Source organism: Chiloscyllium plagiosum, chromosome 1 (assembly GCF_004010195.1).
Source record: "Chiloscyllium plagiosum isolate BGI_BamShark_2017 chromosome 1, ASM401019v2, whole genome shotgun sequence".
Classification (NCBI taxonomy): Eukaryota; Metazoa; Chordata; class Chondrichthyes; order Orectolobiformes; family Hemiscylliidae; genus Chiloscyllium; species Chiloscyllium plagiosum.
Window position 1 is genome coordinate 148,773,254 of NC_057710.1, and position 25,511 is coordinate 148,798,764.

Sequence of the window (25,511 nt, forward strand, 5' to 3'; positions counted from 1 at the left end):
TTGGACCATAGTATGGTACAACTTAGCATTCAGTTTGAGAGCAAAGAACTTGGGTCAAAAACTGCCAAGCTTAAATGAAGACAGTTTAAAAGGAATGAGGTCAGAATTGACTGAAGTGGGCTATGGAAAGAATTCAGCAGCGAAGACAGTTGAGGAGCAATGACAGACATTTAAGAAAATTATTCATTGCTCAAGTTCCTGCCATCTCCGAAATAACCTTGGTTATACTTCATCTGTGGCAGTAATATCTTTCCTGTAATAAAGGGACCAAAACTGCTATCTTTGTATCATCAGCAAATTTAGGAATCTTTTCTTTGCTGCCTTCGAGTACAGAGATGTACAGCATGGAAACAGACCCTTCCGACCAACTCGTCCATGCTGACCAGATATCTTAAATTAATCTAGTCCCATTTGCCAGCACGTGACCCTTTTCCTCTAAACCCTTCCTATTTATATACCTATCCAGATGCTTTTTAAGTGTTGTAATTGTATCAGCCTCCACCAGTTCCTCTCGCAGCTCATTCTACACATGTACCACTCTTTGTGTGAAAAGGTTGCCCCTTAGGTACCTTTTATATCTTTCCCCTCTCACCCTAAACCTATGCCCTCTAGTTCTGGACTCCCCCAACCCAGGGAAAAGACTTTGTCTATTTACCCTCTCCGTGCCCCACATGATTTTATAAACCTCTAAGCCATTACGAGGGGGCATAGCTTTAAATTAAGGGGTGGTAGGTATAGGACAGATGTTAGGGGTAGGTTCTTTACTCAGCGAGTCGTGAGTTCATGGAATGCCCTGCCAGTAGCAGTGGTGGACTCTCCCTCTTTATGGGCATTTAAGCGGGCATTGGATAGACATATGGCGGATAGTGGGCTAGTGTAGGTTAGGTGGGCTTGGATCGGCGCAACATCGAGGGCCAAAGGGCCTGTACTGCGCTGTATTCTTCTATGTTCTAAGGTCACCTCTGAGACTCCGATGCTCCAGGGAAAACAGCCCCAGCCAATTCATCAACTTAATTTCTATATTTGTCGAACGTTGAGTCACCAGCACTGATCCCTGTGACATATTGCTCATTATACCTTGTTAACCAGAAAAACGATCCATTTATGATTCCTCTGTTTCCTTTTAACTAGCTAATTTACCAATGCCAATTGATATGGACCAGACCAAACCCCCTCAAAATATATTAAGAAACTAGCCTAGGCCCAACTTTTTCTTTTTTCTAAAGACAAATGTAAGGTGTTGTGTTCTGAATGCAGTTCAATTGGTCAACCTACTAGGCTTGAAGTAAAACACAGTTTATTCTTACGCTATAGTTAAAATACAAACAAAGAAGTATTTGAAAATCTTAACCCTATTGGAAAATTTAACAGAATAATCGATTATTTAACTATTAACCTCAACTGCTCCAATATAGTAACATCCCTTTAACACATCATTAGCAAAGGCAAATTCAGTAAAAATAGATTGTGTGCAATTCTCCAGTTTAGGAAAAAAGAACATCAAAGAGAGACAGAACTTAAGCATTTGTTGTAGCAAGGAGAGATGAATAGCAGCATCAAAACCTCAAAGGCTACTGAAAATTAAACTAAATCTTTGTCCTGTTGGAGCTTGACCCCATTCATCCTGCTTCTATTGTTCCACCTTTTTTAAAAAAAAACCCAAGACCTCACAAGCTGTTTACTTTATTGGCTACAAACAGACTGTTCTATGTTTCTGTCTCAATCTCTCTTTATAAAACAATAAGGTCAAAGTGCTCCTCTTAAAGTTATAGTATCATCACATGTTGCTGCCTGTCTCCAGATTTCTAAGGCTCTTGTGCAGTGGTAATGAACTAACTCTGAGCCAGGAGTCCTGAGTTCAAGTCCCATTTGGTCCATTGGTGTATAATAACATCTCTGAATAAGATAGATTATAAAAATAACTATCATCTTTTTTTATCACAAAATCTTTGATGTAGCACCTTATCCAATACCACCTTTAAATACAGTACATCCACCTGTTCCCCTCTATCCAGACCATACCGTAGTTCCTCAGAGCTTCAATATGTTGATTAACTATGATTTCACAAAAATATGCCTGTTCTGCTTGATCACCTTAAGTGTTTCTAAGTGTCCTGCTGTAACTTTTTTAATAAAATTCACGACATCTCTATTACAGATATTAAGCTAATTGCCCTATAGTTTCTTGCTGGCTGTTTTTAACAAATAAACAAATTATCGTTGCTGTTTTCTAATCCAACAGGAAAATCCCTGGAGCAAAGTAATTTTGGAAAATTGAAACCAACTCAATTACCTCAATTGTCACTTGTTTTAAAACCTGAGCATAAAATACGTCAATAGTCGTATCTTGTTTTTTTTTAAAATTCATTCATGGAACATAGGCATTACTGGCTGGCCAGCACTTGTTATTGCCTATCCCTAGTTGCCCTTGAAATGGTGGTGGTAAGCTGCCTTCTTGAACCACTGCTATCCATATGCCATAGTTTGACCCACAATGCTATTAGGGAGAGCATTGAGGGTGGGATATTTGTGAAGCCGCCACCTCCAGTGAGTTGTTTAATTGTTCACCACCATGCATGACTGCAGAACTTAGATCTGATTGCTTAGCTCTCTCCATCACTTGCTGCATATGCTGTTTGGCATATAAGTAGTCCTGTTTGATAGCTTCAAGAGACATCTCATTTTTAGATATGTCTGTTGTTGCTCCTGGCATGCCCTCCTGCACTCTCCATTGAACCATGGTTGACCTTTGGCTTGATGGTAGTGTTTGACTGGGGGATATGTCAGGCCATGAGGTTGCCGATTGTGCTGGAGTTCAGTTCTGCCCTCATAGTGCCTCATTTGATGCCCAGTCTTGAGTTGCTAGATATGTTTCAAAGTCTGTCCCAGTTAGCTCAGTGATAGTGCACACAGCACGATGGAAGGTATCCTGTATGTGAAGGCGGGACTTCCTCTCTGCAAGGACTGAGAGGTGGTCATTTTTGCCAATACTGTCATGGACTGTTGCATCTGCACTTGGCAGATGGTAAGGATGAGGTCAAGTATGTTTTCCCTCATGTTGGTTCCTGCATCACCTGCCACAGACCCAGTCTAGAAGCTATGTCCTTTCGGACCCAAACAGCTCAATCAGTAGTGCTATAGCCGAGCCACTCTTGGTGGTGGAGATTGGAATCCCTCACCCAGAATATATTTTGCACCTCTGCCACCGTCAGTGCTTCTTCCTTATATTGTTCAACTTGGAGGAGTATTGATTTGTCAGCCAAAGGAGCATACTACTTGGTAATCAGCAGGAGGTATCTGTGCCCGTGTTTGACCTGAAGCCATGAGATGTGAAGAGATTCAAAGTCAATGTTGAGGATTCGAAGAGCAACTCCTTCCTAGCTGTATACACTATGCTGCCATTTCTGCTGGTGGCATGGCGATTATAGTTTTTGGGGCATTATCTTTAAGGTATGGTTCTGTGACTATAACTATGTCAAGCTGTTGCTTGACTAGTCTGTGAGAAAGCTCTCCCAATTTTGGCACTAGTCTTCAGACGTTAGTGAGGAGGACTTTGCAGGGTTGATAGGGCTGTTTCTGCCATTGTCTTTCCGGTGCCTAGATTGATACCAGATGGTCTACACAATTTCATTTCTTTGTTGAGACTTTGTAGCAGTTGATACAATTGAGCGACTTGCTAGGCCATTTCAGAGGGCAGTTGAGAGTCAACCACATGGCTGTGGGCCTGGAGTCACTTATAGGCCAGACCAGATGAGGATGGCAGATTTCCTTCCCTGAAAGACTTTAGTGAGCAACCTTTTCAGCCCACCGCTCTTGTAATCTGTTAAGTGCTATTTCCTGGTAATTGTAATTTTCTTGAGTTCCTCACTTTCATTTTTTGATATATTGCTAATTCTTTGTTATATGAATTCTCCAGAAGACCGATGCAAAATAGCTCTTGATTCATCTGCTATCTCGTAATTTTCCATAATTAATTCTCCTTGCTCACTTAACTGTTTTTCAACTATGTTTAGAAACTCTATAGATATACTTCTAGCTAGCTTTCTCTAGTGCTGTTTCCACTAATATTTTAATGATTATTTTTCAAAAATATTCTATCCAAACTTCTGACCTGCCCACCCATCTTTATGCACTGATGCTGTCTTTTTAAAGTTGGATGCTGTCTTTTATTTTTCAGCTAACTACAGATGATGGGTACTTTCCTTGGATTTTACTTACTTTTTGTATGTATCTATTATGTGTATTCTGAAGCCTCAGGCACATTTTGATGAGTACACCACTGCCATGTCTCTGCAACTAGCTGAGGGAAAAAATGTCGCAGGCTTTCCGCATCCAGAGGATTGCACGATGGCTCAGTGGTTAGCACTGTTGCCTGAGTGCCAGGGACTCCGGTTCAATTCCATCCTCTGGTAACTCTGTGCGGAGTTTGCACATTATCCCTACGTCTGTGTGGGGTTCCTCCTGATGCTCTGGTTTCCTCCCACAGTCCAAAGATGTGCAAATTAGATGGATTGGCCATGCTAAATTGCCCATATTGTCCAGGGATATGTAGACCAGTTGGTTTAGCTAGGGAAGTTGTAAGGTTGCAGGGATAGAGTGGGATGCTCTTCAGAGGGTCACTGTGACTTGTTGGGCCAAATTGCCTGCTTCCACATTGCAGGGATTCTGACTCCTGGAACTACTGCACTTGCTCGGCCTCAGACAGGAGAGGACACCACAGTGTTGGCCACTACAAAATCCATATCTCTGAATGAACAGAGATGGGCATGTCAGGCAAAGTTGTCCGACATTCTCGGAAATTGGATTGAAGGTTGGAAACCACTAACGCTATCTGTATCATGCTGACTCCACCACACGAGCATCTGACTGTCTCCATGGCCAGATTGATGGCTGCAGTGGAGAGCTAGATTATGTAGAAAACTCATTTTGCTGCTGGATCTTCATGACAGTCCTGCACCACTTCACTTTAGCAATAGGAGGACAAGGGAGCTTCACCCCACTTTAGTTGCCCCTTCCTCCTAACAAGATAGTTGGTGTCAGAAGGTATCAGGTGAGATGAGAACCTTGCGCAGAAGCCACTCTGCCCAACCATGCGCAAAAGCCACTCTGCCCAGGAAGTCTTCTCTTAAAATGCTTCAGAATTGCTTGGCCCTTTCAACTCCTCTTTGCCTGTGATACCCAAATTCACAGATGTTCAAGAAGAGGCTGTAACTGACTCTGCATGCCTGGGCCCCTAACTCTAATCTACAAATGCCCCTAGGTCATTCCATGCAAATCTTCAAGGTTAACAGGCTCCACTATAAAAAAGGCTCTTCCACCTCAGCCGTGGATCCTGTAACGTAGATAGAGCAGATAGCCAGAGACTTTTCCCCAGGGCAGAAATGATTGTCACGAGAGGTCATAATTTTAAGGTGACGGGGGGGGGGGGGGGGGGGGGCGGGGTGGAGAGAAGTACCGGGGAGATGCCAGAGGTAGGTTCTTTACATGGAGAGTGCTGGTGGAATACACTGCCAGCGGTGGTAGCAGAATCAGAGATATTAGGGACATGTAAGTGATTGCTGGACAAGCACAATGACAGCAGTAAATTGAAGAGTGTATAGGTTAGGTTGATATTAGATTATGATAAATGTTTGGCATGATGTCATGGGCCGAAGAGCCTGTACTGTGCTGTATTGTTCTACGTTCTAGCTGCATCTATGCAATGGGAGAGCAAGGAACAAAGAACACCTGAGGCACATAAGTTACATGAGTGGTAATTTTTTGTCAATAGAATTAAAGGAATGTAGTCTGTTTCAATCATTACTTATCTAATCAACTCATTTTAGCTGAGGCTACACAAGCTACCTTTCCTTGGCACCACATTAATGTTAGAACCATATCTAAAGGAGTTCTACACTTTCCCTAACAACCACTGTTGACATCATGACATTGTTGAATATGTGAGCATCAGATGTTGTAAAGCCTCCAAACAGTTGTTAATGTTAATTTTAATTAAACAGCAGGAAAAGCAAAGAAAGAAAAACTGTAAATTTACATTAGTATTTGAAGCTAAACAGGCTGCTTTGTTTTCCAGTGTCAACAAATTTACAATCAATGAATAATGAATCTCTTCACCCAACCCTGTCCTAGTCTATTGGAAGCAGGCATCAATTAAGTCATGGAGTGCATTGCAAGGACTCCCCAACCATACCTTTCCAAAAATTGGAACCTGCTCTTGAGCAGGTCTTTCATCTGTCCCCTAATCACTGTGGCAAAAAAAGTAATTGTATCTGCTGAGGGTTATCTCTCCGCACCTTTTTCTTTTAAGGCATCCAGCCATTGAAATAAAACAGGAAATTATCAAGACTGTAGGCATTGAGGCATCTATCAGGATTCCTGCTGTAGATCTCGAAGATTTCTCTCTCTTTTTTCATTCATGGGGTATGGTTGTTGCTGGCCAGGCCAATATTTATTGACTGTTCTTAATTGCCCAGAGGGCAATTGACAGTCAACCACATTGCTGTGGGTCTGGATTCCACATGCAGGCCAAGCCGGATAAGAATGACAGGTTTCCTTCCCTCCAGGACATTAATGAACCAGATGGGTTTTTGACAATCTGTAATAGTTTCATGGACATCATTAGAGTCTTAATCCTAGATTTTTGTTTTGAATTCAAATTACACCATTTACCATGGCAGGATTTGAACATGGGTCCCTAAGACATTAATAACCTAGTGATAATACCATTAGGTTATCATTTTCCCTTATGTGGTTCTGATGATTACAGATGACTTAGACACAAGCCAAATGGGACCATTTCCCACTATTGATATTGTCTGCACGCTATCAAAGCAACAATTGCATCTATACCAGGTACCCTGAAAGCTGCCACAATGCCTACATTTGTAATAATTCTCAAGTTCCTGCTTTCTTTCAATGGCTAGATGCCTTAAAGGAATACTTGCTGAGAAACAACCACTGCAGATACAATGACCTCCTTCTGCCACAGCTGTCAGGGGACAGATGTAGCCTGTAGTGTCCTGCATCCGGAAGGATCCAACAGATGACTTAGTACTGCGAAAGTGTTCCAGAACATCCTCATTCATCATTGGCATTGTGCCTTGCCCATCCGGAAGAATGCCCATATCCACACCCTGAAAAGACCTTTTGATGTGACTTTTATGTGGAGGCTGTTCAGCTGCTGGGTCTGGGTATGAAAATCCATCTGTTCCTCCTTAATTTCTGTCAGCCTTTGTTGTCCAGCAACCACAGTGACGAATCCAGCTGCAGTGGCTGGATCCATAGCAGATGGTCCCAATGGACTTACGTGAAAAAGAACAAAAATAAAGCAGCTCCTTACTAATTTGATCAGTTAGTACTCAGCACACACAAGAGTCACTTAAGCACAATCAGTGATAAAGTGACATGTAGGACTCCAATAAGAAGGGCAGTAAGATGCTTCAATGTGAACATTTGACACCGTCGACTGAAACAGATTATGCAGCACAAGCCATGTCTCTCAAATACAATACTATACGTGATTGTAAGTGCAGTCGGATCACTGAAACATTCTCTCTGATCAACCATTACTTTTAACTGACTGTGACAGCACATTTTAATTGGCCATAGTCCTTCTTGACTGGACTTGTGACAACCTCCTTCAACCATTTGGTTAAACACATACAGGGTGTTAGCCATGTAAGATGCTGGCACACGCTGTAGGTGTGATATTGATGTAGTAAAGTGCCATTCAACAAAATGTCCACTACCTTTTCTGATCATTGCTGGCAACCATGACAAGCTGTCTGTATTAAAAGACAAGATAGAACTGCTGTGAAATCTGTAAGTTCTGAATGAGGTGCGAAAGTGCATGGCCAATGCTGTCAGTGACCAAGAGAGCACTAAGAAAGCATGTCTGACCCAGTATGCAGAGCAGCCTAGCAGCAGCATTGCAGGTAAGATGTCAATGAGCTTTAAAGTGCTGAACTCTGTGATAAGTTAGTTTGAGATGTGCTGTGATGATTTGGTGCTTTGCTGCTCCCCATCCTTTATGGACAGAGGATGGGGCCAGTTGCTGTTTATGGAGTGCACCCTGAGATGTTTTACAGTTTACTTTCTGGATATGAATGTTGCTTGCATAGAATTTATAGCTCTTCTTGTCTTTGTAAGGATAGTTGTGGGCTTTGATGTTGAACCAGTGCAGTTATTTCGCAATTTTATACAGCTGAGGGCTGGATTCATACATGACTCCAGAGTCACTAGGATTTCCTTGGAGGCTATTAATGAACCAATTGCCTTTTATATGGTCACTTTTACTGATGCCAGCTTATTTCTAAATATTTTAAATTTCAAAAGCACAAGAATCCAGGCTGACTGTCCACTCCACTACTGAGGCAGTACTGAAAAGTGCCTTTTCAGTTGAGGGATTAAACTAAGGTCCCATCCAAGTGCTCAGGTGAATGTAAAGATTTCATGGTCCTATTTGAAAATAAATAGATGAGTTATCCCCAGTGTCCTATTCCAATATTTTTTCCTCAACGTCTCTCAAAAAGAATTGTCTCAAGATTATCTCATTGCTATTTGTGCGAGTTTACTTAGTGTAAATTGGTTGCCACATTCCTATATCACAATAGTGACCACACTTCAGCTATAAAGCACTGAGATATCCAGTGGTTTTGAAAAATTCTCAAAATCTTATGAAAGTTAAGCTTGAGTCTCTCAATTGTTAATCTAATAACATGACCTTTTGTTATAACGCCTGTTAGCAGAGGAGAATCGAATTGTTGGGCCCTAATTTAACTGTGCGAGGCTTTAAATAAGTTTAAAATGTGTCCCATTGTATGGAACTGCAGACTCTAATAAAGCACAATTTTTCTTTGTTTTAAAGGTTTGTTTCTCAGATTCACCTAAAAATGTTCAGTTTTAAACATAAGCATGAACAATATAGAGTTAACAGGGTTGTGGAAGATATTGCTTTCTGTTATCTGTTTCCTGACCAGACAAGATGAATGCTCATTTGACTTGTGCTTCATAGGCCAATGTGCAAAGGCTTTTTTTTTCACATACTGACTGCAAGTTGTGCTTTCATGAAAGTTAATTATCATTTGATATGGCAATTTAAGATGACATGTAATTTACTTTGGCTGTAAGTTGACCTGGAAATCAAGAGGTAGCTATTCCAATTTCTTTCAAACTAAGAGCATAAACAATAAATGACAAAGGTGATTTCAGTAACACTTGGATTACCTGCATTTAGTGTGGGTTTTCTCATTCTTTTCTGCTTCATGTTGAGAATTGTATTAATTCTTCAACCTCTTCAATTACTTGACTATTAGTATTTATCTTAGTGGAAACTTCCTTTAGTTGCTGTATGTCTTTGTAGCGAATCATATTTGGACATCAAATAGAAATTGGAGAAAATGTGACCCCTTGACTAATACTGTAGTAGTGTACAACAAAAAAGGAAGATGAGCATTTTCTTTAAACAACAATTCTGAGAACTTCTCGTATTATTGCATGTATATTGAATTTAATTGTTTTTTAGGCAGACTTCGCTCCAATTTAAAACAGCAAGATCTCAGAAGCAGCAATGAGGTAAAGGGCCATTTCCTGTGTTTTTCACAATAGTTTCAGGAAAATTTCCTGAGCAAGATTTTCCTTGAATAGATGGGATTCACAATATTGTCTAAATTTACCATTTACAAAAATTCAATGAATAATAAGAGTAATTGTAAAAACCGCTTGAATACTATTTCTGTTTTACTATGCTTGAGTATTTTCAGATTCGCTCTGTTTGCACGAAGCTGAATTTCTTTTCCATGTTAATATTATTTTGAAGTCAGAATCATCTAATTTATCTGGTCCAGGGTGGCATAGTCTTGTAATATGACTTTAAAGTAGTTAGATTAGCATGATTTTTTGTAATAAGTACTTAATGGCAGGTTTTTATGGGGATCGGGGAAGAATGTTGCCCTTATAACTGCATTTTGAGTTCTTATACTGCATGGATCCCGATCTCAACACATCCAAGAAAAGAATCTTTATTGTACAATGGAGTTTCACATGTTCCTCTTCTGAAGCATAATTATTTTATGCAGTTTTTATGCAAATTTTGAACAAACTTGTTTGTTTTTTTTCTGAAACAAATTTAAAAGGCTTCGTATCTTATGTTGAATGCTTCACGCATTAAGGGAGATGAACTGCAGGCATAACAGAAGGACTTTAAACTAGTCAAAGGAAGGGGAGGGCTCAGGAGAGATTCTTAGTTTCCACCACAAGTTATCAGACAGTATATGGAAAAGATGAGAAATCTAACTTGAGGCACAGCAGATAAGGGAACATCTATGAGAAGTGGAGCGGCCAACATAGCTGAGGGCAGTGTACTTAATTGTGAACAGTCTACAAAACAAGATGAGTGAGCTTGTTGTGCAATTTCAAATTGGCTGGTATGATGTTGTGGAGACATGACTGCAAGGGGATCAGGGAACTAAATATCCAAGGATATGCATTCTATCAAAAGGACTATCAGGTGGACAGAGGTGATGAGTTGCCAGATTATTAAGAAATGAAATTAGGGGATTCAAGATGGCGGCGACCTAGTAGGTCTGAGTTTGCTGAGCTCTGCCCAGGACCCAGACAAGGTGGGGTACCTACCCTCTCCTCACTTTCAAAAATGTTAAAAATAGCCTTTTCCCAGCAGCTTTGGTCATTCTACATCAAACTTTAGCAGTTTGATACATTTTAAAATGACCAAAGGTAAAGGATCACCAAGTTCCCCACAGGTAGGCCCCCCCCCCCCCCAACAGAAACAGACATGTCCGCGGCCGCCCTAGGGGACTTACCTGCAGAGGCGAGCCTGATCTTGGAGTTTGTTAAGCTCCAAGAGAAGATTGACGCGTCAATTGAAGAGACCCGGTCCAGGTGGGAGTCGATCTCGATCATGCTGCAGAAGCATGATTGAGAAACTCGGGCAGCGTGTTGGAGGGACGGAGCAACGTGCTGCGGCCTCCAAGACCGCTGCTGTATCCTCTGTGGGACAGGTCCGGGCTCTGGAAGGCCAAGTCCGGGCCATAGAAGAACATATCGTTGACCTCGAAAATCGAGGTTGCTGGGCCTTCTCAAACAGGAGGAGGAAGGCCAACTTGTTGATTTTTTGTTTTTGGAGCAATGGCTCCCACACCTGTTGAAGCTGGAGTCTGAGCTGGGCCGGGTGCAGGTTGAGTGGGCCCACCGGGTTGCTCCCTAGTTCAACTTCAGCACTACAGGGAAGAACAAATGCTGCTGGAGGCCTCCAGAGTTTTGGGGAAGGATCCCCAAGCCATGATATACAAGGGTTCCAAAATAATGCTGTTCCAGGATTTCTCTCTGGTTGTGGTTCACAAGAGGAAGGTGTTTGACGAGGTAAAGAAACGTCTAAGGGATTTAAATATTCAATATTCCATGAAATACCCGGCAACGCTGCGCTTCAGTCATGAAGGATCTGTGTATAACTTCGGATTGCCGGAAAAAGTAAAAGAATTTTTGGATGCTCTCAAGTAGACTGCAGGACTTGAACTATATGGATAATGACTTTATTTTACCCCCCTTCTGTTTTTTCTCCTCCTTTTTCTCTTTTCCATCTTTCCTCAGGGGGGGTTCTTCTTTCTTTTGACTCTTATCCACAACTCACTTGGTTTATCCGATTGTTGGGAGATGTTTCTGAGTTGTTTTTTGTTGCTTAATATTTGCTGGGGGTTGTAATTTTATATATTTTATTTTATATTGCTGTTTTGTTAAGAGTGCCTAGGTGGTAATATCGAGGGGATGGGTTGGTCACCCACTTTTAACTCGTGTATTATAAGATTTTGGCATTTGTTTATCTTACTTTGTAATATCTGGGCCGAGGGCATAGCTCCAGCTGGGAGGTGTTATGGTGAGATTACTGGAAGATAGGAGAGCCTCCTGTGGACAAGGGAAAAGTCCACTTTTAATTATGTCTTTTTTTTTTAAGGAGTAGTTCTTAGCTGTTTTGATTTAGTTGCTTTAAAGGTTTTTATATGTGAATTGTTAATGGTTTCTACTCAATGTCTTTTGAGTGGGGTTCTTCCTCCTGGGGGGGGTCTCGGACTTGCTTGAACAATCATGGCTAGTCATTCATTTAAATGGTGCACCTGGAATGTCAAGGAGAACCACTCGCCAATTGAAAGGAAAAAGATATCATCGTCTTAAAAAAGAGAGGGTTGATGTAGCCCTTCTACAGGTGATACATCTACCTGATAAGGAGGGTGAATTTGGCCAGGTGTTCTTTTCATCTTTTAGCTCAAAAAGTAGGGGAGTGGCCGTTCTTATCCGGAAGAATCTTCCCTTCTAAATGAGCCAGATAAAAGATGCGTCCAGACGGTATTAATTACTTCAAGCCCTCATATATGGAGAGGAATATGGGATTTTGAATGTTTATTGCCCTCCGGCGCATCCTTTTAAATTTGTAACAGATGCGTTCTCCAAGTTGGTGGCTCTCTGGATGCATCACACATTATAGGGGTAGATTTTAATTGTACTATCGACCCCGAGGTGGACAGGATACCTAGGAGCTCCGCGGGAGCTCTGAACTATAGGCAGTTGACTGATCTGAAGATGGAGTTGGGCTGGTAGATGTGTGGAGGTATCCTCGCCCTGAGGGTAGAGATTTTACTTTTTATTCTAATCCATACAAGTGCCATACCAGAATCGATATTTTTTTTTTGTCCTCTCGACCTTTCTGGATTTGATATTATTTTGTACAATAGGTAATATAACTTTTTTCTGACCACGCAGCAGTATATATGGCGGTTAAGATTAGTGATGACGAGAGGGGTTCCCGACAATGGCATATGGACTCTTTCCTATTGAAAGATAGTAAGTTCACAGAATATTTCTCGCAGGAATTTAAAACTGTCTGGGATATCAATTCAGGCACGGCCAGTAACCCATTGGTGATGTGGGAGACTGCTAAGGCATATGCGCATGGCTTGGTTATCTCATATTCTGCCAACCAAAAAAGACAAAAGGGAGAACAATATCGTCCGCTCGAGGCACGCCTGAAAGCGGCTGAGACAGCGTATGCTGATAGGCTCTCCATTACTAAGCTACAGCGGATTACAGCCCTCCGGGCAACTTTGAATATCGCACTTACTCAAACAGCAATGAGGGGGATACTGCTTGCGAAGCAGAGATTATTTGAATACGGCGATAAGTTGGGCAGGTATCTAGCATACCTTGGCAGAAAGAAAAAGACTCCCCAATCCATTACGTCTATTAGAGGGGGTGCTGGTACCCTGACTTGTGGTCCTAAAACATTAATGCAGCCTTTAGAAAGTTCTATTTCGAATTGTATAAGTCGGAGGACTGTGAGGATAGAACGAGGAAGATGGAGTCTTTGTTTAAATAAATCTGGCCCTCTTGGGCCTAACCTCAGAGCAGGTGTCACTTTTGAATGTCCCCCCCGACAACCCAGGAAGTCCAGAAGGCAGTGAGGCAGCTCCAGAGCGGGAAAGCACCCAGACCAGACGGATTCCAGGCTGAGTTCTACAAAGAATTTATAGACTATTTGGCCGGACCACTTATAGGTATGTATAACTATTCACACAGTCAGGGTAGCCTCCTGCCTTGTCTGAGAGAAACAAACATCTCTCTCATTCTTAAGAAAGGAAAAGCCCCAGATGACTGTACTTCGTACAGACCTATATCCTTATTGAATGTGGACTTTAAAATTCTCTCAAAAATGTTGGTATTAAGACTGGAGAGAGTTTTACAATTTATTATAAAAGAGGACCAGACGGGGTTTATTGAGGGTCGCAGATCAACTAATAACATTAGAAGAGTGTTAAACATGGTACAAGTCTGCCAGCAGGGAGTGATACCAGGATTAGTCACCTCCCTAGATGCAGAGAAGGCATTTGATCAAGTAGAATGGCCATATCTCTCTCATACTTTGGAACGGTTTGGTATTGGAGAGGTCTTTACAAAATGGGTTGCAGTATTACGTCATGACCCCAAACAGCATAAAGCCAGATAGCTTTAGTGTTGGCAGAGGTTGTCGACAGGGTTGCCCTCTCTCACCATTATTATTTACGCTGGTGATTGAGCCACTCGTGAAAGCCATACAAAACTGACCCTAATATAACAGCTCCGGAGGTCGGATCAGATAATCACAATATCACTCTCTATGCAGATGACATCTGTGACCCGCTTAATTCAAGTGGTTAACTTATTTGGTATGTTCAGGTTACAAAATTAATTTTATGAAATCAGAGGCCATGCCAGCATATCCTGCTTCCCCCTTGTGGTCACTGGGAGGCTTTCTTTATTTAGGTATTTTTATTATTTGGTATTTGGTCAGCTATATAAAGCTAATTATACACACTTATTAGAGAAAATAAGGCAGGATCTCCAACGCTGGGAAGATCTCTCGATTATCCTAGCTAAGAAGAATAGCCTTGGTCAAGCTGAATATTCTACCTCGCCTATTATACCCTATGAGAATGCTCCCCTCTATGTTGCCGAGACAAGCACTGCATAAGGGCTCTATGGTTGCTTCGGCTCCTTTATTTGGAGTCACAGAAGGCCCCTTATTAAATTAGATAGGTTGCAGCTCCCACAAGTAAAGGGAGGTCTGGATTTTCCAGATTTCAGGAGGTACCAACTGAGTTCTCTGTTATCGTATGTAACTGATTGGGTCTCCGGTGACCCACAATCAATCTGGTTGGATATTGAGGCCCTCCAAGCAAAATGTCCCCTCATCAATCTATTATTTATGGATAAGATGAGAGTTATTATGGAGTATTGTAAAAGTCCAGTTGTATTAAACAGAATCAAAACTTGAAAGATGATGCGACAGGATGAGGGTAGTTTACAAAAAACCTCCTCTTCTACCCCTATACAGGGGAACCATGATTATCTGAATACCAATTATCTGAAAATTGGATTATCAAAAGGCGATCTTGACGTCCCGATAGAAACATTACATCAAAGATGTGTTTCCAACAGTGATCGTGTCTTTTGTTACAGTGATTAAACTGGCACCATCTCCAAATGACTGACCTCCCGCCCTCCCTCTCTCTCCCCACACTTTCCCTGGAGTTCTACAGAGGGGTGTACCCTAACCACCTCCCCCACCCCCTTGCTTCCCAGGAATAATCTCTCCAACATTGTCCTGTGCAGGGCAGAGATGGAACCTGTCAAAAATTTGCAGCAAAAGGTTGTGTGTGGGGCTGAGAGCTATTTGGAGACTTAACCCACAAAGGTAGCTGCAGCAGCAGTCTTGTTGGTGTACAGTCTGGCTGCCCTGGAGAGGGGTGGGCCTCGCGCACTACGTACTGCTGCAGTCTCCTGAATGGCAAGCAGACTTTAAAAACTCCGAGTCCCAGAGGAAATGCATTTAATCGATTTTCCAAAGAGTCCATTATCCAAACGAAATAGTGCCCGCCCATCTTGTTCGGATAATAGAGTTTCCACTGAAGTGGGATTTCAGCCAGGCCTGACTGATGCTGAATTTAAATTCTGGGAGTCCAGAGGTATCTCCTGTTTGGGAGATCTGTTCGATGGGGAAGTCATGATGTCCTTCGAACAGTTGCGTTGGAAGTTTGAGTTGTCCAGCAAAGACCTTTCTTGATATTTTCAAGTTCGTGACTTCATACAAAAAAAGACCACATTGATGACTAATCCTTATAAATCGGATATGGAAGGGAGAGTGCTTTGGCCAATGGGTGCGCCTCGGTCAGTATTCTATACCACTTGATACATAATAAGGTATTTGAAGGACATGGAATGGTTATATAAAACCTGGAATCAAGAATTCGGGATGGAAATCTCCTTAAGAGATGTGGGAGGAGGTCTGGGATAGATCTCTATCTGTAATAGAACTCAGGCTATTCAATTCTAGATACTTCATAGGACTCATATAGCACCAGAGCGACTTGCAAAGTTCAAGGCAGGAGCATCCCCAGTATGCCCTAAATGTAAAATAGAAGTTAGTACTCTCACTCATTGTGGACATGCCATAAGATTCGTAGATATTGGAACAGCGTTGGCAAAGATTTTGGGAACGGAGATTGGGTTGGACCCAGTGTCTCTCCTTTTGGGTTTTCCAAATTTCCCTTCTCTAGATGCATACGGGAAGAAACTATTCACTATCCTTTTTCTTTTGTGCGAGGAAAAACATTTTACTAAGTTGGGTATCCGAACGTCTCCCAGGACTTTGGAATTGGCATAGGATAATTATGGAATATATCCCCCGGATTCCTTACGAATATGGTGCACCAAAAAACGGAATTATTTTGTAGAACATAGCAGCTCTTTTTGAACTACACCAATGCAGATGTATAGGCCATAACGTTTAGGGCCTTTGCTTAGCTGCGAGGACAGTGTTGGTTGATTCAGGGGCCTCCGGGAGGAGGAAGAATCCCGTATAAATATTGGTTTTGTTATAACATGATATGACTTTATTTTGAATGCGTTTATTTAATTATTTATTTTCTTTTCTCTCTCTTTGGTTATTGTTAATATTGTACGGTACTGTGATTTTTTTAAATATAGAATCACCTTTCTATATTTTATTTTGTGTTTTGGTAGTTTAGTAGTTAGTTTTCTTAATTTTATATTGGTGCTGTTATGTTGTAAAGTAGATACACTTTTTTGTATTAATTTTGTAAATTTGTAAAACAAAAATCTCAAATCTTTTTTTCAATAAAAATATAAATAAAAAAATGAAATTAAATTGAGAGCAGGAAGCAACATAGGTTTGGAAGGTGTAGAATCTAGATAGAGTTGAGCTGCAAAGGGAAGAAAAACACTCTCTGAAGGGAGTTATGTACAGGCTCTCAGCAATGGCCAGGATTTGAGGCTAAAATGAATTGAGAGTTAGAAAGGCGGTATTACAGTATTCATAATGATCTTTAATATGAAGTAGACTGGGAAAATCAGGTTAGCAGTGGATTCCAAGGGAAGGAATTTGCTGAATGTCTGAGTTTTTTTTTTTGGAGCAGCTTGTGGGAGGGCACATGAGGGAACAGGCAGTTTTAGATTTGATGTGTAATAAGGTGGACTTGGTTAGGGAGCTTAAAGTGAAGGAAATTTTAGCGACAGTATGAGTTCATCCTCAATTTGAGAGACAAGATTTAGGATGCATAGGATGGGGAAACAAACTGCAAGGGATGAGCACAATTGAAATGTGGAGCTTATTCAATGAACAGCTACTGTGTGTCCTTGATAAATATGTACCTGTCAGGCAAGGAGGAAGTGGTCAAGTGAAGGAGCTGTGGTTTACTAAAGAAGCGAAATCTATTGTCAAGTGGAAAAAGAAGGCTAATGTTAGGTTGAGATGCGAAGGCTCAGTTAGGGTGCTAGAGAGTTACAGGTTAAAAGTTTGTGCGAAGATTTGTAGCTCAGGTGCTCGTTGTTGTGGTTCTGTTCGCCGAGCTGGAAGTTTTTGTTGCAAACGTTTCGTCCCCTGGCTAGGCGACATCATCAGTGATGATGTCGCCTAGCCAGGGGACGAAACGTTTGCAACAAAAACTTCCAGCTCGGCGAACAGAACCACAACACGTACAGGTTAGCCAGGAAAGACATAAAGAGAGAACTAAGAAGAGCCAGCAGGAGATATGAGAAGTCATCGGCAGATAGGATCAAAGAAAACCCTAAAGCGTTCTATAGGTATATCAGGAGTAAACGAATGACTAGAATAAGATTAAGGCCAATCAAGGATAGTCGTGGGAAGTTGTGCGGGGAGTCTGAGGAGATTGGGAAGCACTAAAGTTTTAGATTAGATTACATTGCAGTGTGGAAACAGGCCCTTCGGCCCAACAAGTCCACACCGACCCGCCGAAGCGCAACCCACCCATACCCCTACATTTGCCCCTTACCTAACACTACAGGCAATTTAGCATGGCCAATTTACCTGACCTGCACATCTTTAGATTGTGGGAGGAAACCGGAGCACCCGGAGGAAACCCACGCAGACACGGGGAGAAACTTCACACAGTCAGTCACCTGAGGCGGGAATTGAACCCGGATCTCTGGCGCTGCGAGGCAGCAGTGGTATTCACTGTGCCACTGTGCCGCCCACAAGCCCACCAGCCTTTCCTTTCACCCTGGCAGGAATATACTTTCTCTGGATTCTCGTTATCTCATTTCTGAAGGCTTCCCATTTTCTAGTCGTCCCTTTACCTGCAAACTCCTGCCCCCAATAAGCTTTCAAAAGTTCTTGCCTGATACCATCAAAATTGGCCTTTCTCCAATTTAGAACTTCAACTTTTAGATCTGGTCCATCATTTTCCATCACTATTTTAAATCTAATAGAATTATGGTCGCTGGCCCCAAAGTGCTCCCCCACTGACACCTCAATCATCTGCCCTTCCTTATTTCCCAAGAGTAGGTCAAGTTTTGCACCTTCTCTAGTAGGTACATCCACATACTGAATCAGAAAATTGTCTTGTACGCACTTAACAACTTCCTCTCCATCTAAACCCTTAATACTATGTCAGTCCCAGTCTATGTTTGGACGGTTAAAATCCCCTACCATAACCACCCTATTATTCTTGCAGATAGCTGAGATCTCCTTACAAGTTTGTTTCTCAATTTCCCTCTGACGTTTGGGGGGTCTATAATACAATCCCAATAAGGTGATCATTCCTTTCATATTTCTCAGTTCCACCCAAATAACTTCCCTGGATATATTTCCAGGAATATTCTCCGTCAGCACAGCTGTAATGCTATCCCTTATCAAAAATACCACTTCCTCTCCTCTCTTGCCTCCCTTGCTATCCATCCTGTAGCATTTGTATCCTAGAACATTAAGCTGCCAGTCCTGCCAATCCCTGAGCCATGTTCTGTAATTACTATGATATCCCAGTCCCATGTTCCTAACCATGCCCTGAGTTCATCTGCCGCCCCTCGCATTAAAATAAATGCCATTTAATTTATTAGTCCGACCTTGTACCTGCTTGCCCTGACTGTTTGGCAAGCTTCTGTTCTTAACTGTACCAGTCTCAGATCGATTTCTCCTTCACCCGGATTACATTCTGTGGTCTTGCTGTAGCGCCGCTTCATCGAGCGATGTTCAACATGATGTACAGATTTATTGTAATTTCTTGCCAAATACTGTATTTTGATCAATACAATGTTGAATATTCTAACCAGACGAATTAGGAACAAGACACATCATTTGCCTAGTCCTGGTGTCTCTCATAGGAGGAAGCATTCTTTCAGCATCCACCATGTCAAGTCCATGCAGGATTTTGTTTCAGTGAGAAAGTTTCACCACCTCCTATATTACAAAGGACACTGGTCTAATCTTTTCCCATAAAATAGCCCGTTTATCTCAAGGATCAGTTGCCTGACCCTTCTCTGAGCTACTTCAAATGCAAATGTGAAATATTGGTCTGAAAAAGAATTTTTAAAAATACATTGAGGGTTTCAATTATGGAGAGAAATTAGAGAAGCTAAGATTTTTCTCCTTGGATTAGATAAGATTTTAAATGGTGCTGGATCACCAAGCAATTTTGATACATCAGGAAAAACTTCCCATTGGCAAGAAGGTAAGTAAATAGACTAATTTAAAATAAATGGCAAAAGAACAGAGAGTTGGCAAGATGCTCTGTCTAAAAGAAAAATATTAATTGTTACTTTAATAAGAGAATTGGATATGTATGTGAAAAAAAAACATTTTCAGGGCTACGGACAAAGACACAGGAAACACAACTAATTGAATCGCACTTTTATAGACCCAACATAGGCATGATGCATTTTCTGTGTTCTAATGATTTGATAACATTCTTCAAACCTGTTGAAATTAGTGCTACTGCAAGTTGTTACTTGTACAAGATGTTTGTTTTACTAAGATCAAGATTTTTCTTTCTCCATCTAACCACAGCTGAAAATAAAAAGCATTTGGGAACACAAATCGTTACAATTAAAGAGGAGCCAATGGATCTGAAAATACCTGAACTTCCAGTCTCACCATTTCCTAGTCGAGTCTTCAATTACGAGGCAGTGAAGAGTGAAAGTTCCCAGAATTCACCTGAAGTTATACCCCTCACAGAAATTAAGCTTTTCACTCAAGATATTTCTGTAAAAATGGCATCAGAGCTTCTTTATCAACTCTCAGGTATTTGTGTTACTGTTTCACAAAATTGTATTGCCTGTATCAAAGTAATAATACATTCACAAAATAATTTCTGATTTGTAGCCTTCATGCTCTTCAAACTCGCTCCTGTTTTGAGATGGTATTGTAGCTTCATCAGAAACAGCACAGTAATTAATATATGCGATTACTGCATGACCAGAAGAGAGACTTAACACAGAGAAAATTGCAATACCCGCTAAACTTCATACTAATTAGAATCAGTTGCCATTTCCTGAGCACTTTACACAAATTCAATCAGTCATACTGTACTTAGATGCTTGGCTGTTCTGAACGTTTTGCACATTTTTTTTATACCTAATAACATCCATTTTTTAGGATATGCCAACAGCTGCTAAATGCTAACTTCTCCATGTAGATCTATGGGCTATTTGTATTCAGGCTTCTCTTTGAAATATGGCTTGTTATACAGTGCCTTTGGAAATAAGCTCTCTCTTCTTTGGTAACTAACAAACATATAGACGAACATACAAACAAGGAGTGAAGCTCCTCAAAATTGCTTCACCATTTAGTAAGAGCTTGGTTTTTCGGATTTATAACATGAAATCTACATACTAGCTGACCTAATAACTTTTTACCGCTTTGCATAGCAAGAATCTATCCACCTCTGTCTTGCAAATATTCAAAGACCCTGCTTTTATACTCCACCCTCTGTTAGGAAAAAAATTATTTCAATTTGTCTTAAGTGGCAAATGCTGATTTTTAAACACTGTCAGCTACTTCTAGGTTCTCCCATAAGACAAAACATCCTTTTGTCTATTGTCTATTGTCTCAAGACTACTCAGGATCTTAATTGTTTCAATTAAGTTACCTTTTTTTCCTTCTGAACTCCAGATACAAGTCAAGCCTGTCCAATCTTTCCTCATAAAATGAGCTGTCCATTAAATGTATTGATCTGGGAGGTGTTGACATAGTGGTAATGTCACTGGACTTGTAATCAGAAACCCAAGCTAATGTCTGAGGACATGGTTTGAATCCCATCATGGCATATGTAAAATTTGAGTTCAGTAAAACTCTGGAATGAAAAGCTAGCCTGGTGGCTTCCATGTAACCACTGTTGATGGTTGTAAAAACCCATCTGGTTCACTAATGTCCTTCAGGGAACGGAATCTGCCATCCTCACCTGGCCCGACCTACATGTGACCCCAGACCCAGAGCAATGTGAATGACTCTTAACTACCTTCTGGGCAATTAGGAATTGTCAACTTGTGCTGGCCTAGCCAGCAGTGCTCATGTACCATGAATAAATAGAGAAAAAAAGTTCTGTAATGCTTTCAGCGTAATTGCATCCTTCTGTAAATAAAGTGACGAATACTGTCGAGTGTTCAAGATCTGGTCTCACCAGTGCCCTGTATAACTGATGTATAATCTCCCTACTTTCATAATCAGTACTCCTTGCAATGAATAATGACATTCTAATTTCTCATTACTTGATGTACCTGCATCCTAGCCTTTTATGAATCATGCTGTAGAGCACCATGTTCCCTCGGCATCTCACAGTTGTGCAATTTGTCACCATTTGGATCATATACTTTATTTTAATGGTCCTGTCAAACTGGGCAATTGCACATTTTCCCATTTTAAACTCCATTTGCCACACCTTTACCCATCCACTTAACAATATACGTTTTTGGGCTCCTTACGTCATTTTCAATTTCCTACCTATCTTTGTTTTGTCAACAAATTTGGCAACCGTAGGTTCCAAACTGAATCCAGGTAATTGATATAAATTATGAACAGTTCAGGTTCCAGTGTTGATCCTTGTGATATACAACGCATTGCATCTTGCCAACCTGTCTAAGACCCAATTATGCCTACTGTCTAGTATCTGCTTGCCATCCAGTGTTCTATCCCAGGTCCATATGTTACCCCCATGCCATGAGCTGCTACTTGCATTCCCTGCGGTGAAGCTTGATGCAAAATACCTGTTGAATTCATCTGCCATCTGTTGGTTTTCCATTATCAATTCTCCAGTTCTGTCACTTCTGATAAGATCAGCACTGGCTGGACTTTTATTTTTAAATACCGATAGAAATTTTTACATTGCTGGCTAGCTTTTTCAAAATAGTTTCAAAGAGAGGTCTCTGGACTTGAAACATAACTCTGTTTTTCACTCTAAAGAAGCTGCCAGAGTTTCTCCAGTTTCTGTTTTTCTTTCAGATTTTTGGTTTCCACAGTTCATTTAGCTTTATTTTAACCCCACCATTTCTTCTTTGATACTCCATCCTACCACATGGTCACTGTTCGAGGCCTGTACACTACTGCAAGTGACATCTTGCCTTGGCATTTCTCTCTAAACAAAGCATTTGAACATCGTAGTTTCCTAAACTTAGGTCAGCCCTCTGTGTTTTCATGCATGTCACTATTAATTAACAGATTATTCTACCTTTTCCAAGATTCATGTTCTTCCTAGGTTTCTTCTGTACTAAAAATTCCAGAACCTTTGGAATTTTGTACACTGAGGGCTGTAGAAGCTTTCTTTGAGTATATTTAAAGTAGCAGTTGAAAAATTTATGATCTTGTTAAATTGCATAAAGGATTAGTGTAGGTAAAAGGCATTGAAGTGTTTAATCAGCCATGATTGTGTTAAATGGCACAATTGGCTTTTTGCTCTTAATGGTCTACTCTTGTTCCTATTTAGGTCACAATCAATGTAATACTGCAATATTTTCCCTGGTAGGTTCCGGATGGTACATATTTGCACTCTGACTATTTTGTTTCAAACGTTTAGGTAGAGGGGTCTTTTGTTCTATCCTTTTTATTCATTTTGTAGCCTCTAGTCTTGAGTTGATTTGCTCTTAAGTTCATACTCTATCATTTCTATCACAGTTTACTCTAATTTATCACCTTTCCAAATGTGATTCCTTGTCCCTGCTATTAAGTTTAAAAACTTCTCTCTTTCCATAAAAGCATACCATAAGACTTTAAGATTGAGGAACAGAATTTGGCAGTTTGGCCTGTCGTGTCTGCACTCCCATTCAATCATGGCAGATACGTTTCTCAACTCTATCCTTTTGCTTTCTCCCCATTACCCTTGATCCCCTCAGCAATAAATAACCTATCTACCTCTGTCATAAAAACACTGTGATTTGGCCTCCACTTGTGGCAGTATGTTCCACAAATTAACCACCCTCCAGCTGAAGAAATTCCTTATCTCCATTCTAAAGGATCGTCACTTCACTTTGAAGTTGTGCGCTCAGGTCCTCATCTCTCATGCTAGTGGAGACATCTCCACATGCACTGTATCCAGTCCTCTCAGTAGTCTGTGTGTTTCAATGAGATCCCCCTTATTCTTCTAAACTCCATCGAGTACAAGCCCAGAGTCCTCAACTGCTCTTTCATATAGCACGTGTTTTCAGCTTTAGGACCTTGTTGTCAACCTCCTCTGCACCATCTCTAATTTTGGCACTTCGTTCCTTAGATGTGGAGCGCAAAACTGCTCTCAATATTCCAAATGTGGTCTGATCAGAGCCTTATAAGCCTTAGCAGTGCATCTCTACTCTTATATTCTAGCTTCTTGAAATGAATGCTAACATTTCATTGGTCTTCCTAATCACCAACTGAACCGTCGTGATTTGGGAGTCCCTTTGTGTTTCAGATTTCGAAAGCCTTTCCCCATTTAGAAAGTAGTCTATGCCTCTATTCTTCCAAACAAAATGTGTAACCTCTCACTTGTCTACATTGAACTCCATCTAATACTTTATTGCCCACTCACCTAGCATGTCCAAGTCCTTCTGCAGCTCAGCTATGTCCTTCAGATCCCTGGAGTGTACTCCATCTGATCCAGGTGATCTATCTGCCTTCAGAACAATCAGCTTCCCCAGCACTTTCTCCTTAGTGAGGACCACTACACTTTCCTATGCCCCCATCTCTCACGAAGTTCTTGTATGCTATTCATGTCTTCCATGGTGAAAACTGAAGCAAAATCCCAAATCAGTTCTTCCGCATTTCTTTGTTCCCCATTAGCCTTATTCCTAGCAGTTCAATGTCCACTCTTGTCTCTCTCTCACCTTTTAGATATCTTGGAAAAAAAACTATTGCAATCTTCTCATATGTTATCTTCATGTTCATATTCCCTCAACAGACCTTCTTTCTACCTGTATTGGTACCTATGTGGGCCATGACAACTGGATCTTTCCCCTCCCATTCCAAATTCCACTGCAGCCCAAAAGAAATATCCTTAACCCATGCACCAGGCAGGCGATGCAGCCTTTGGGACAGTTGATCCTGGCACTGGAAGACAGTGTCTATTCCCTGACTATACTTTGCCTGATTACAACTATGTATCTCTTTTCTGCGACCTCTTGAATGATCTCTGAACCAAAGTATGGTGCTCAGTTTGCTCAACCTCCCTACTGCAACCCCTGCCATCTCTCAGGGAGCAAGAATCTCAAACCTATTGGATCAGCTCTTACCTCACATGTTGATTTGTTCGCAGCTCAGACTCCAGCTCATCATCTCTGAGCTGGAGTTCCTCAAGCAATGAACACTTAAAACAGATGTGATTACTACGAACCCTAGTGGGATCCATCAGTTCCTGCATCATGCAGTGATGTGTTATAACCTGGTCTGGATCTCCATTTCAATTACTTTGTTCTTAATTAGATTGTTTAAAATTTTTGTAGATTGAAGGTAAACAATCATCGTTAATTTAGTAGCTATCACCAGCAATGAACTTGTGCTTTACCTGTGATGTCACTCTTCTGTGTCAGACCCCTGACCTTGAGCTTCAATTTATTCCATCTCTTTTAAAAAAAACTTTCAAACTAGCCGAAAGAGAAGCAAAACGTACCTCTTCCCACCTGCATCGAATTGCCACATTGCTCCAAGTTCCCCAATATATCAACAACAAAATCAGAAATTGCTACAAAAGCGCACCACCTCTGGCAGCATCTGTGGAGAGAAAGCAGAGTTAATGTTTCAAATGCAGTGACCCTTCAGAACTGATTATAGCTAGGAAAAGGTTGATATATGCTCAATTGGGCTGTCTAACTCTGGATGTAATCTCTCTTTCCTGACTGAAGCTTAATGATCCAGGTGGAGACAGTGCTAACAGTACAGGACCCTCTTTACTCAGTGTGATACCAGTCTCCCATACCAGTTTTTGAGCTATGTACATACTTAACTGAACTGTTTTGTCCTTTGCCAGTTGGCTGATTGTTTAACTAATAATCCAAAGATTATGATCTTTGAGGTTCTGCTTAATTTGCATGGTAGCTCATACCAAATCTGCAAAACCTCTTTCCTTGCCCTGCCTGTATCATTGGTCACAATGACCAGATTCTTCCCCCTCCCACTGCAAATGTCTCTTCAACCACCTCGACTTGAGTTCTTTGCTGCAGTGAATGGTGTCCATCCATCTAACTACACTGTCAGT

General features: G+C 41.1%; 1 protein-coding gene across 5 annotated transcripts in view; it reads left to right on the forward strand.

Moving 5' to 3' along the window:
- znf827 (zinc finger protein 827) overlaps positions 1-25,511 on the forward strand; it is a 126,510-nt gene that overhangs the window by 45,448 nt on the left and 55,551 nt on the right. For all 5 annotated transcript variants that reach the window (XR_006312960.1, XM_043699097.1, XM_043699071.1 and 2 more), the window contains exon 6: positions 19,865-20,098. Coding sequence is in view for 4 of the 5 variants with exons in the window: in XM_043699097.1 (XP_043555032.1) it covers positions 19,865-20,098 (234 nt within the window). In the remaining variant the exon portion in view is untranslated. The remainder of the gene's footprint in view (positions 1-19,864; positions 20,099-25,511) is intronic.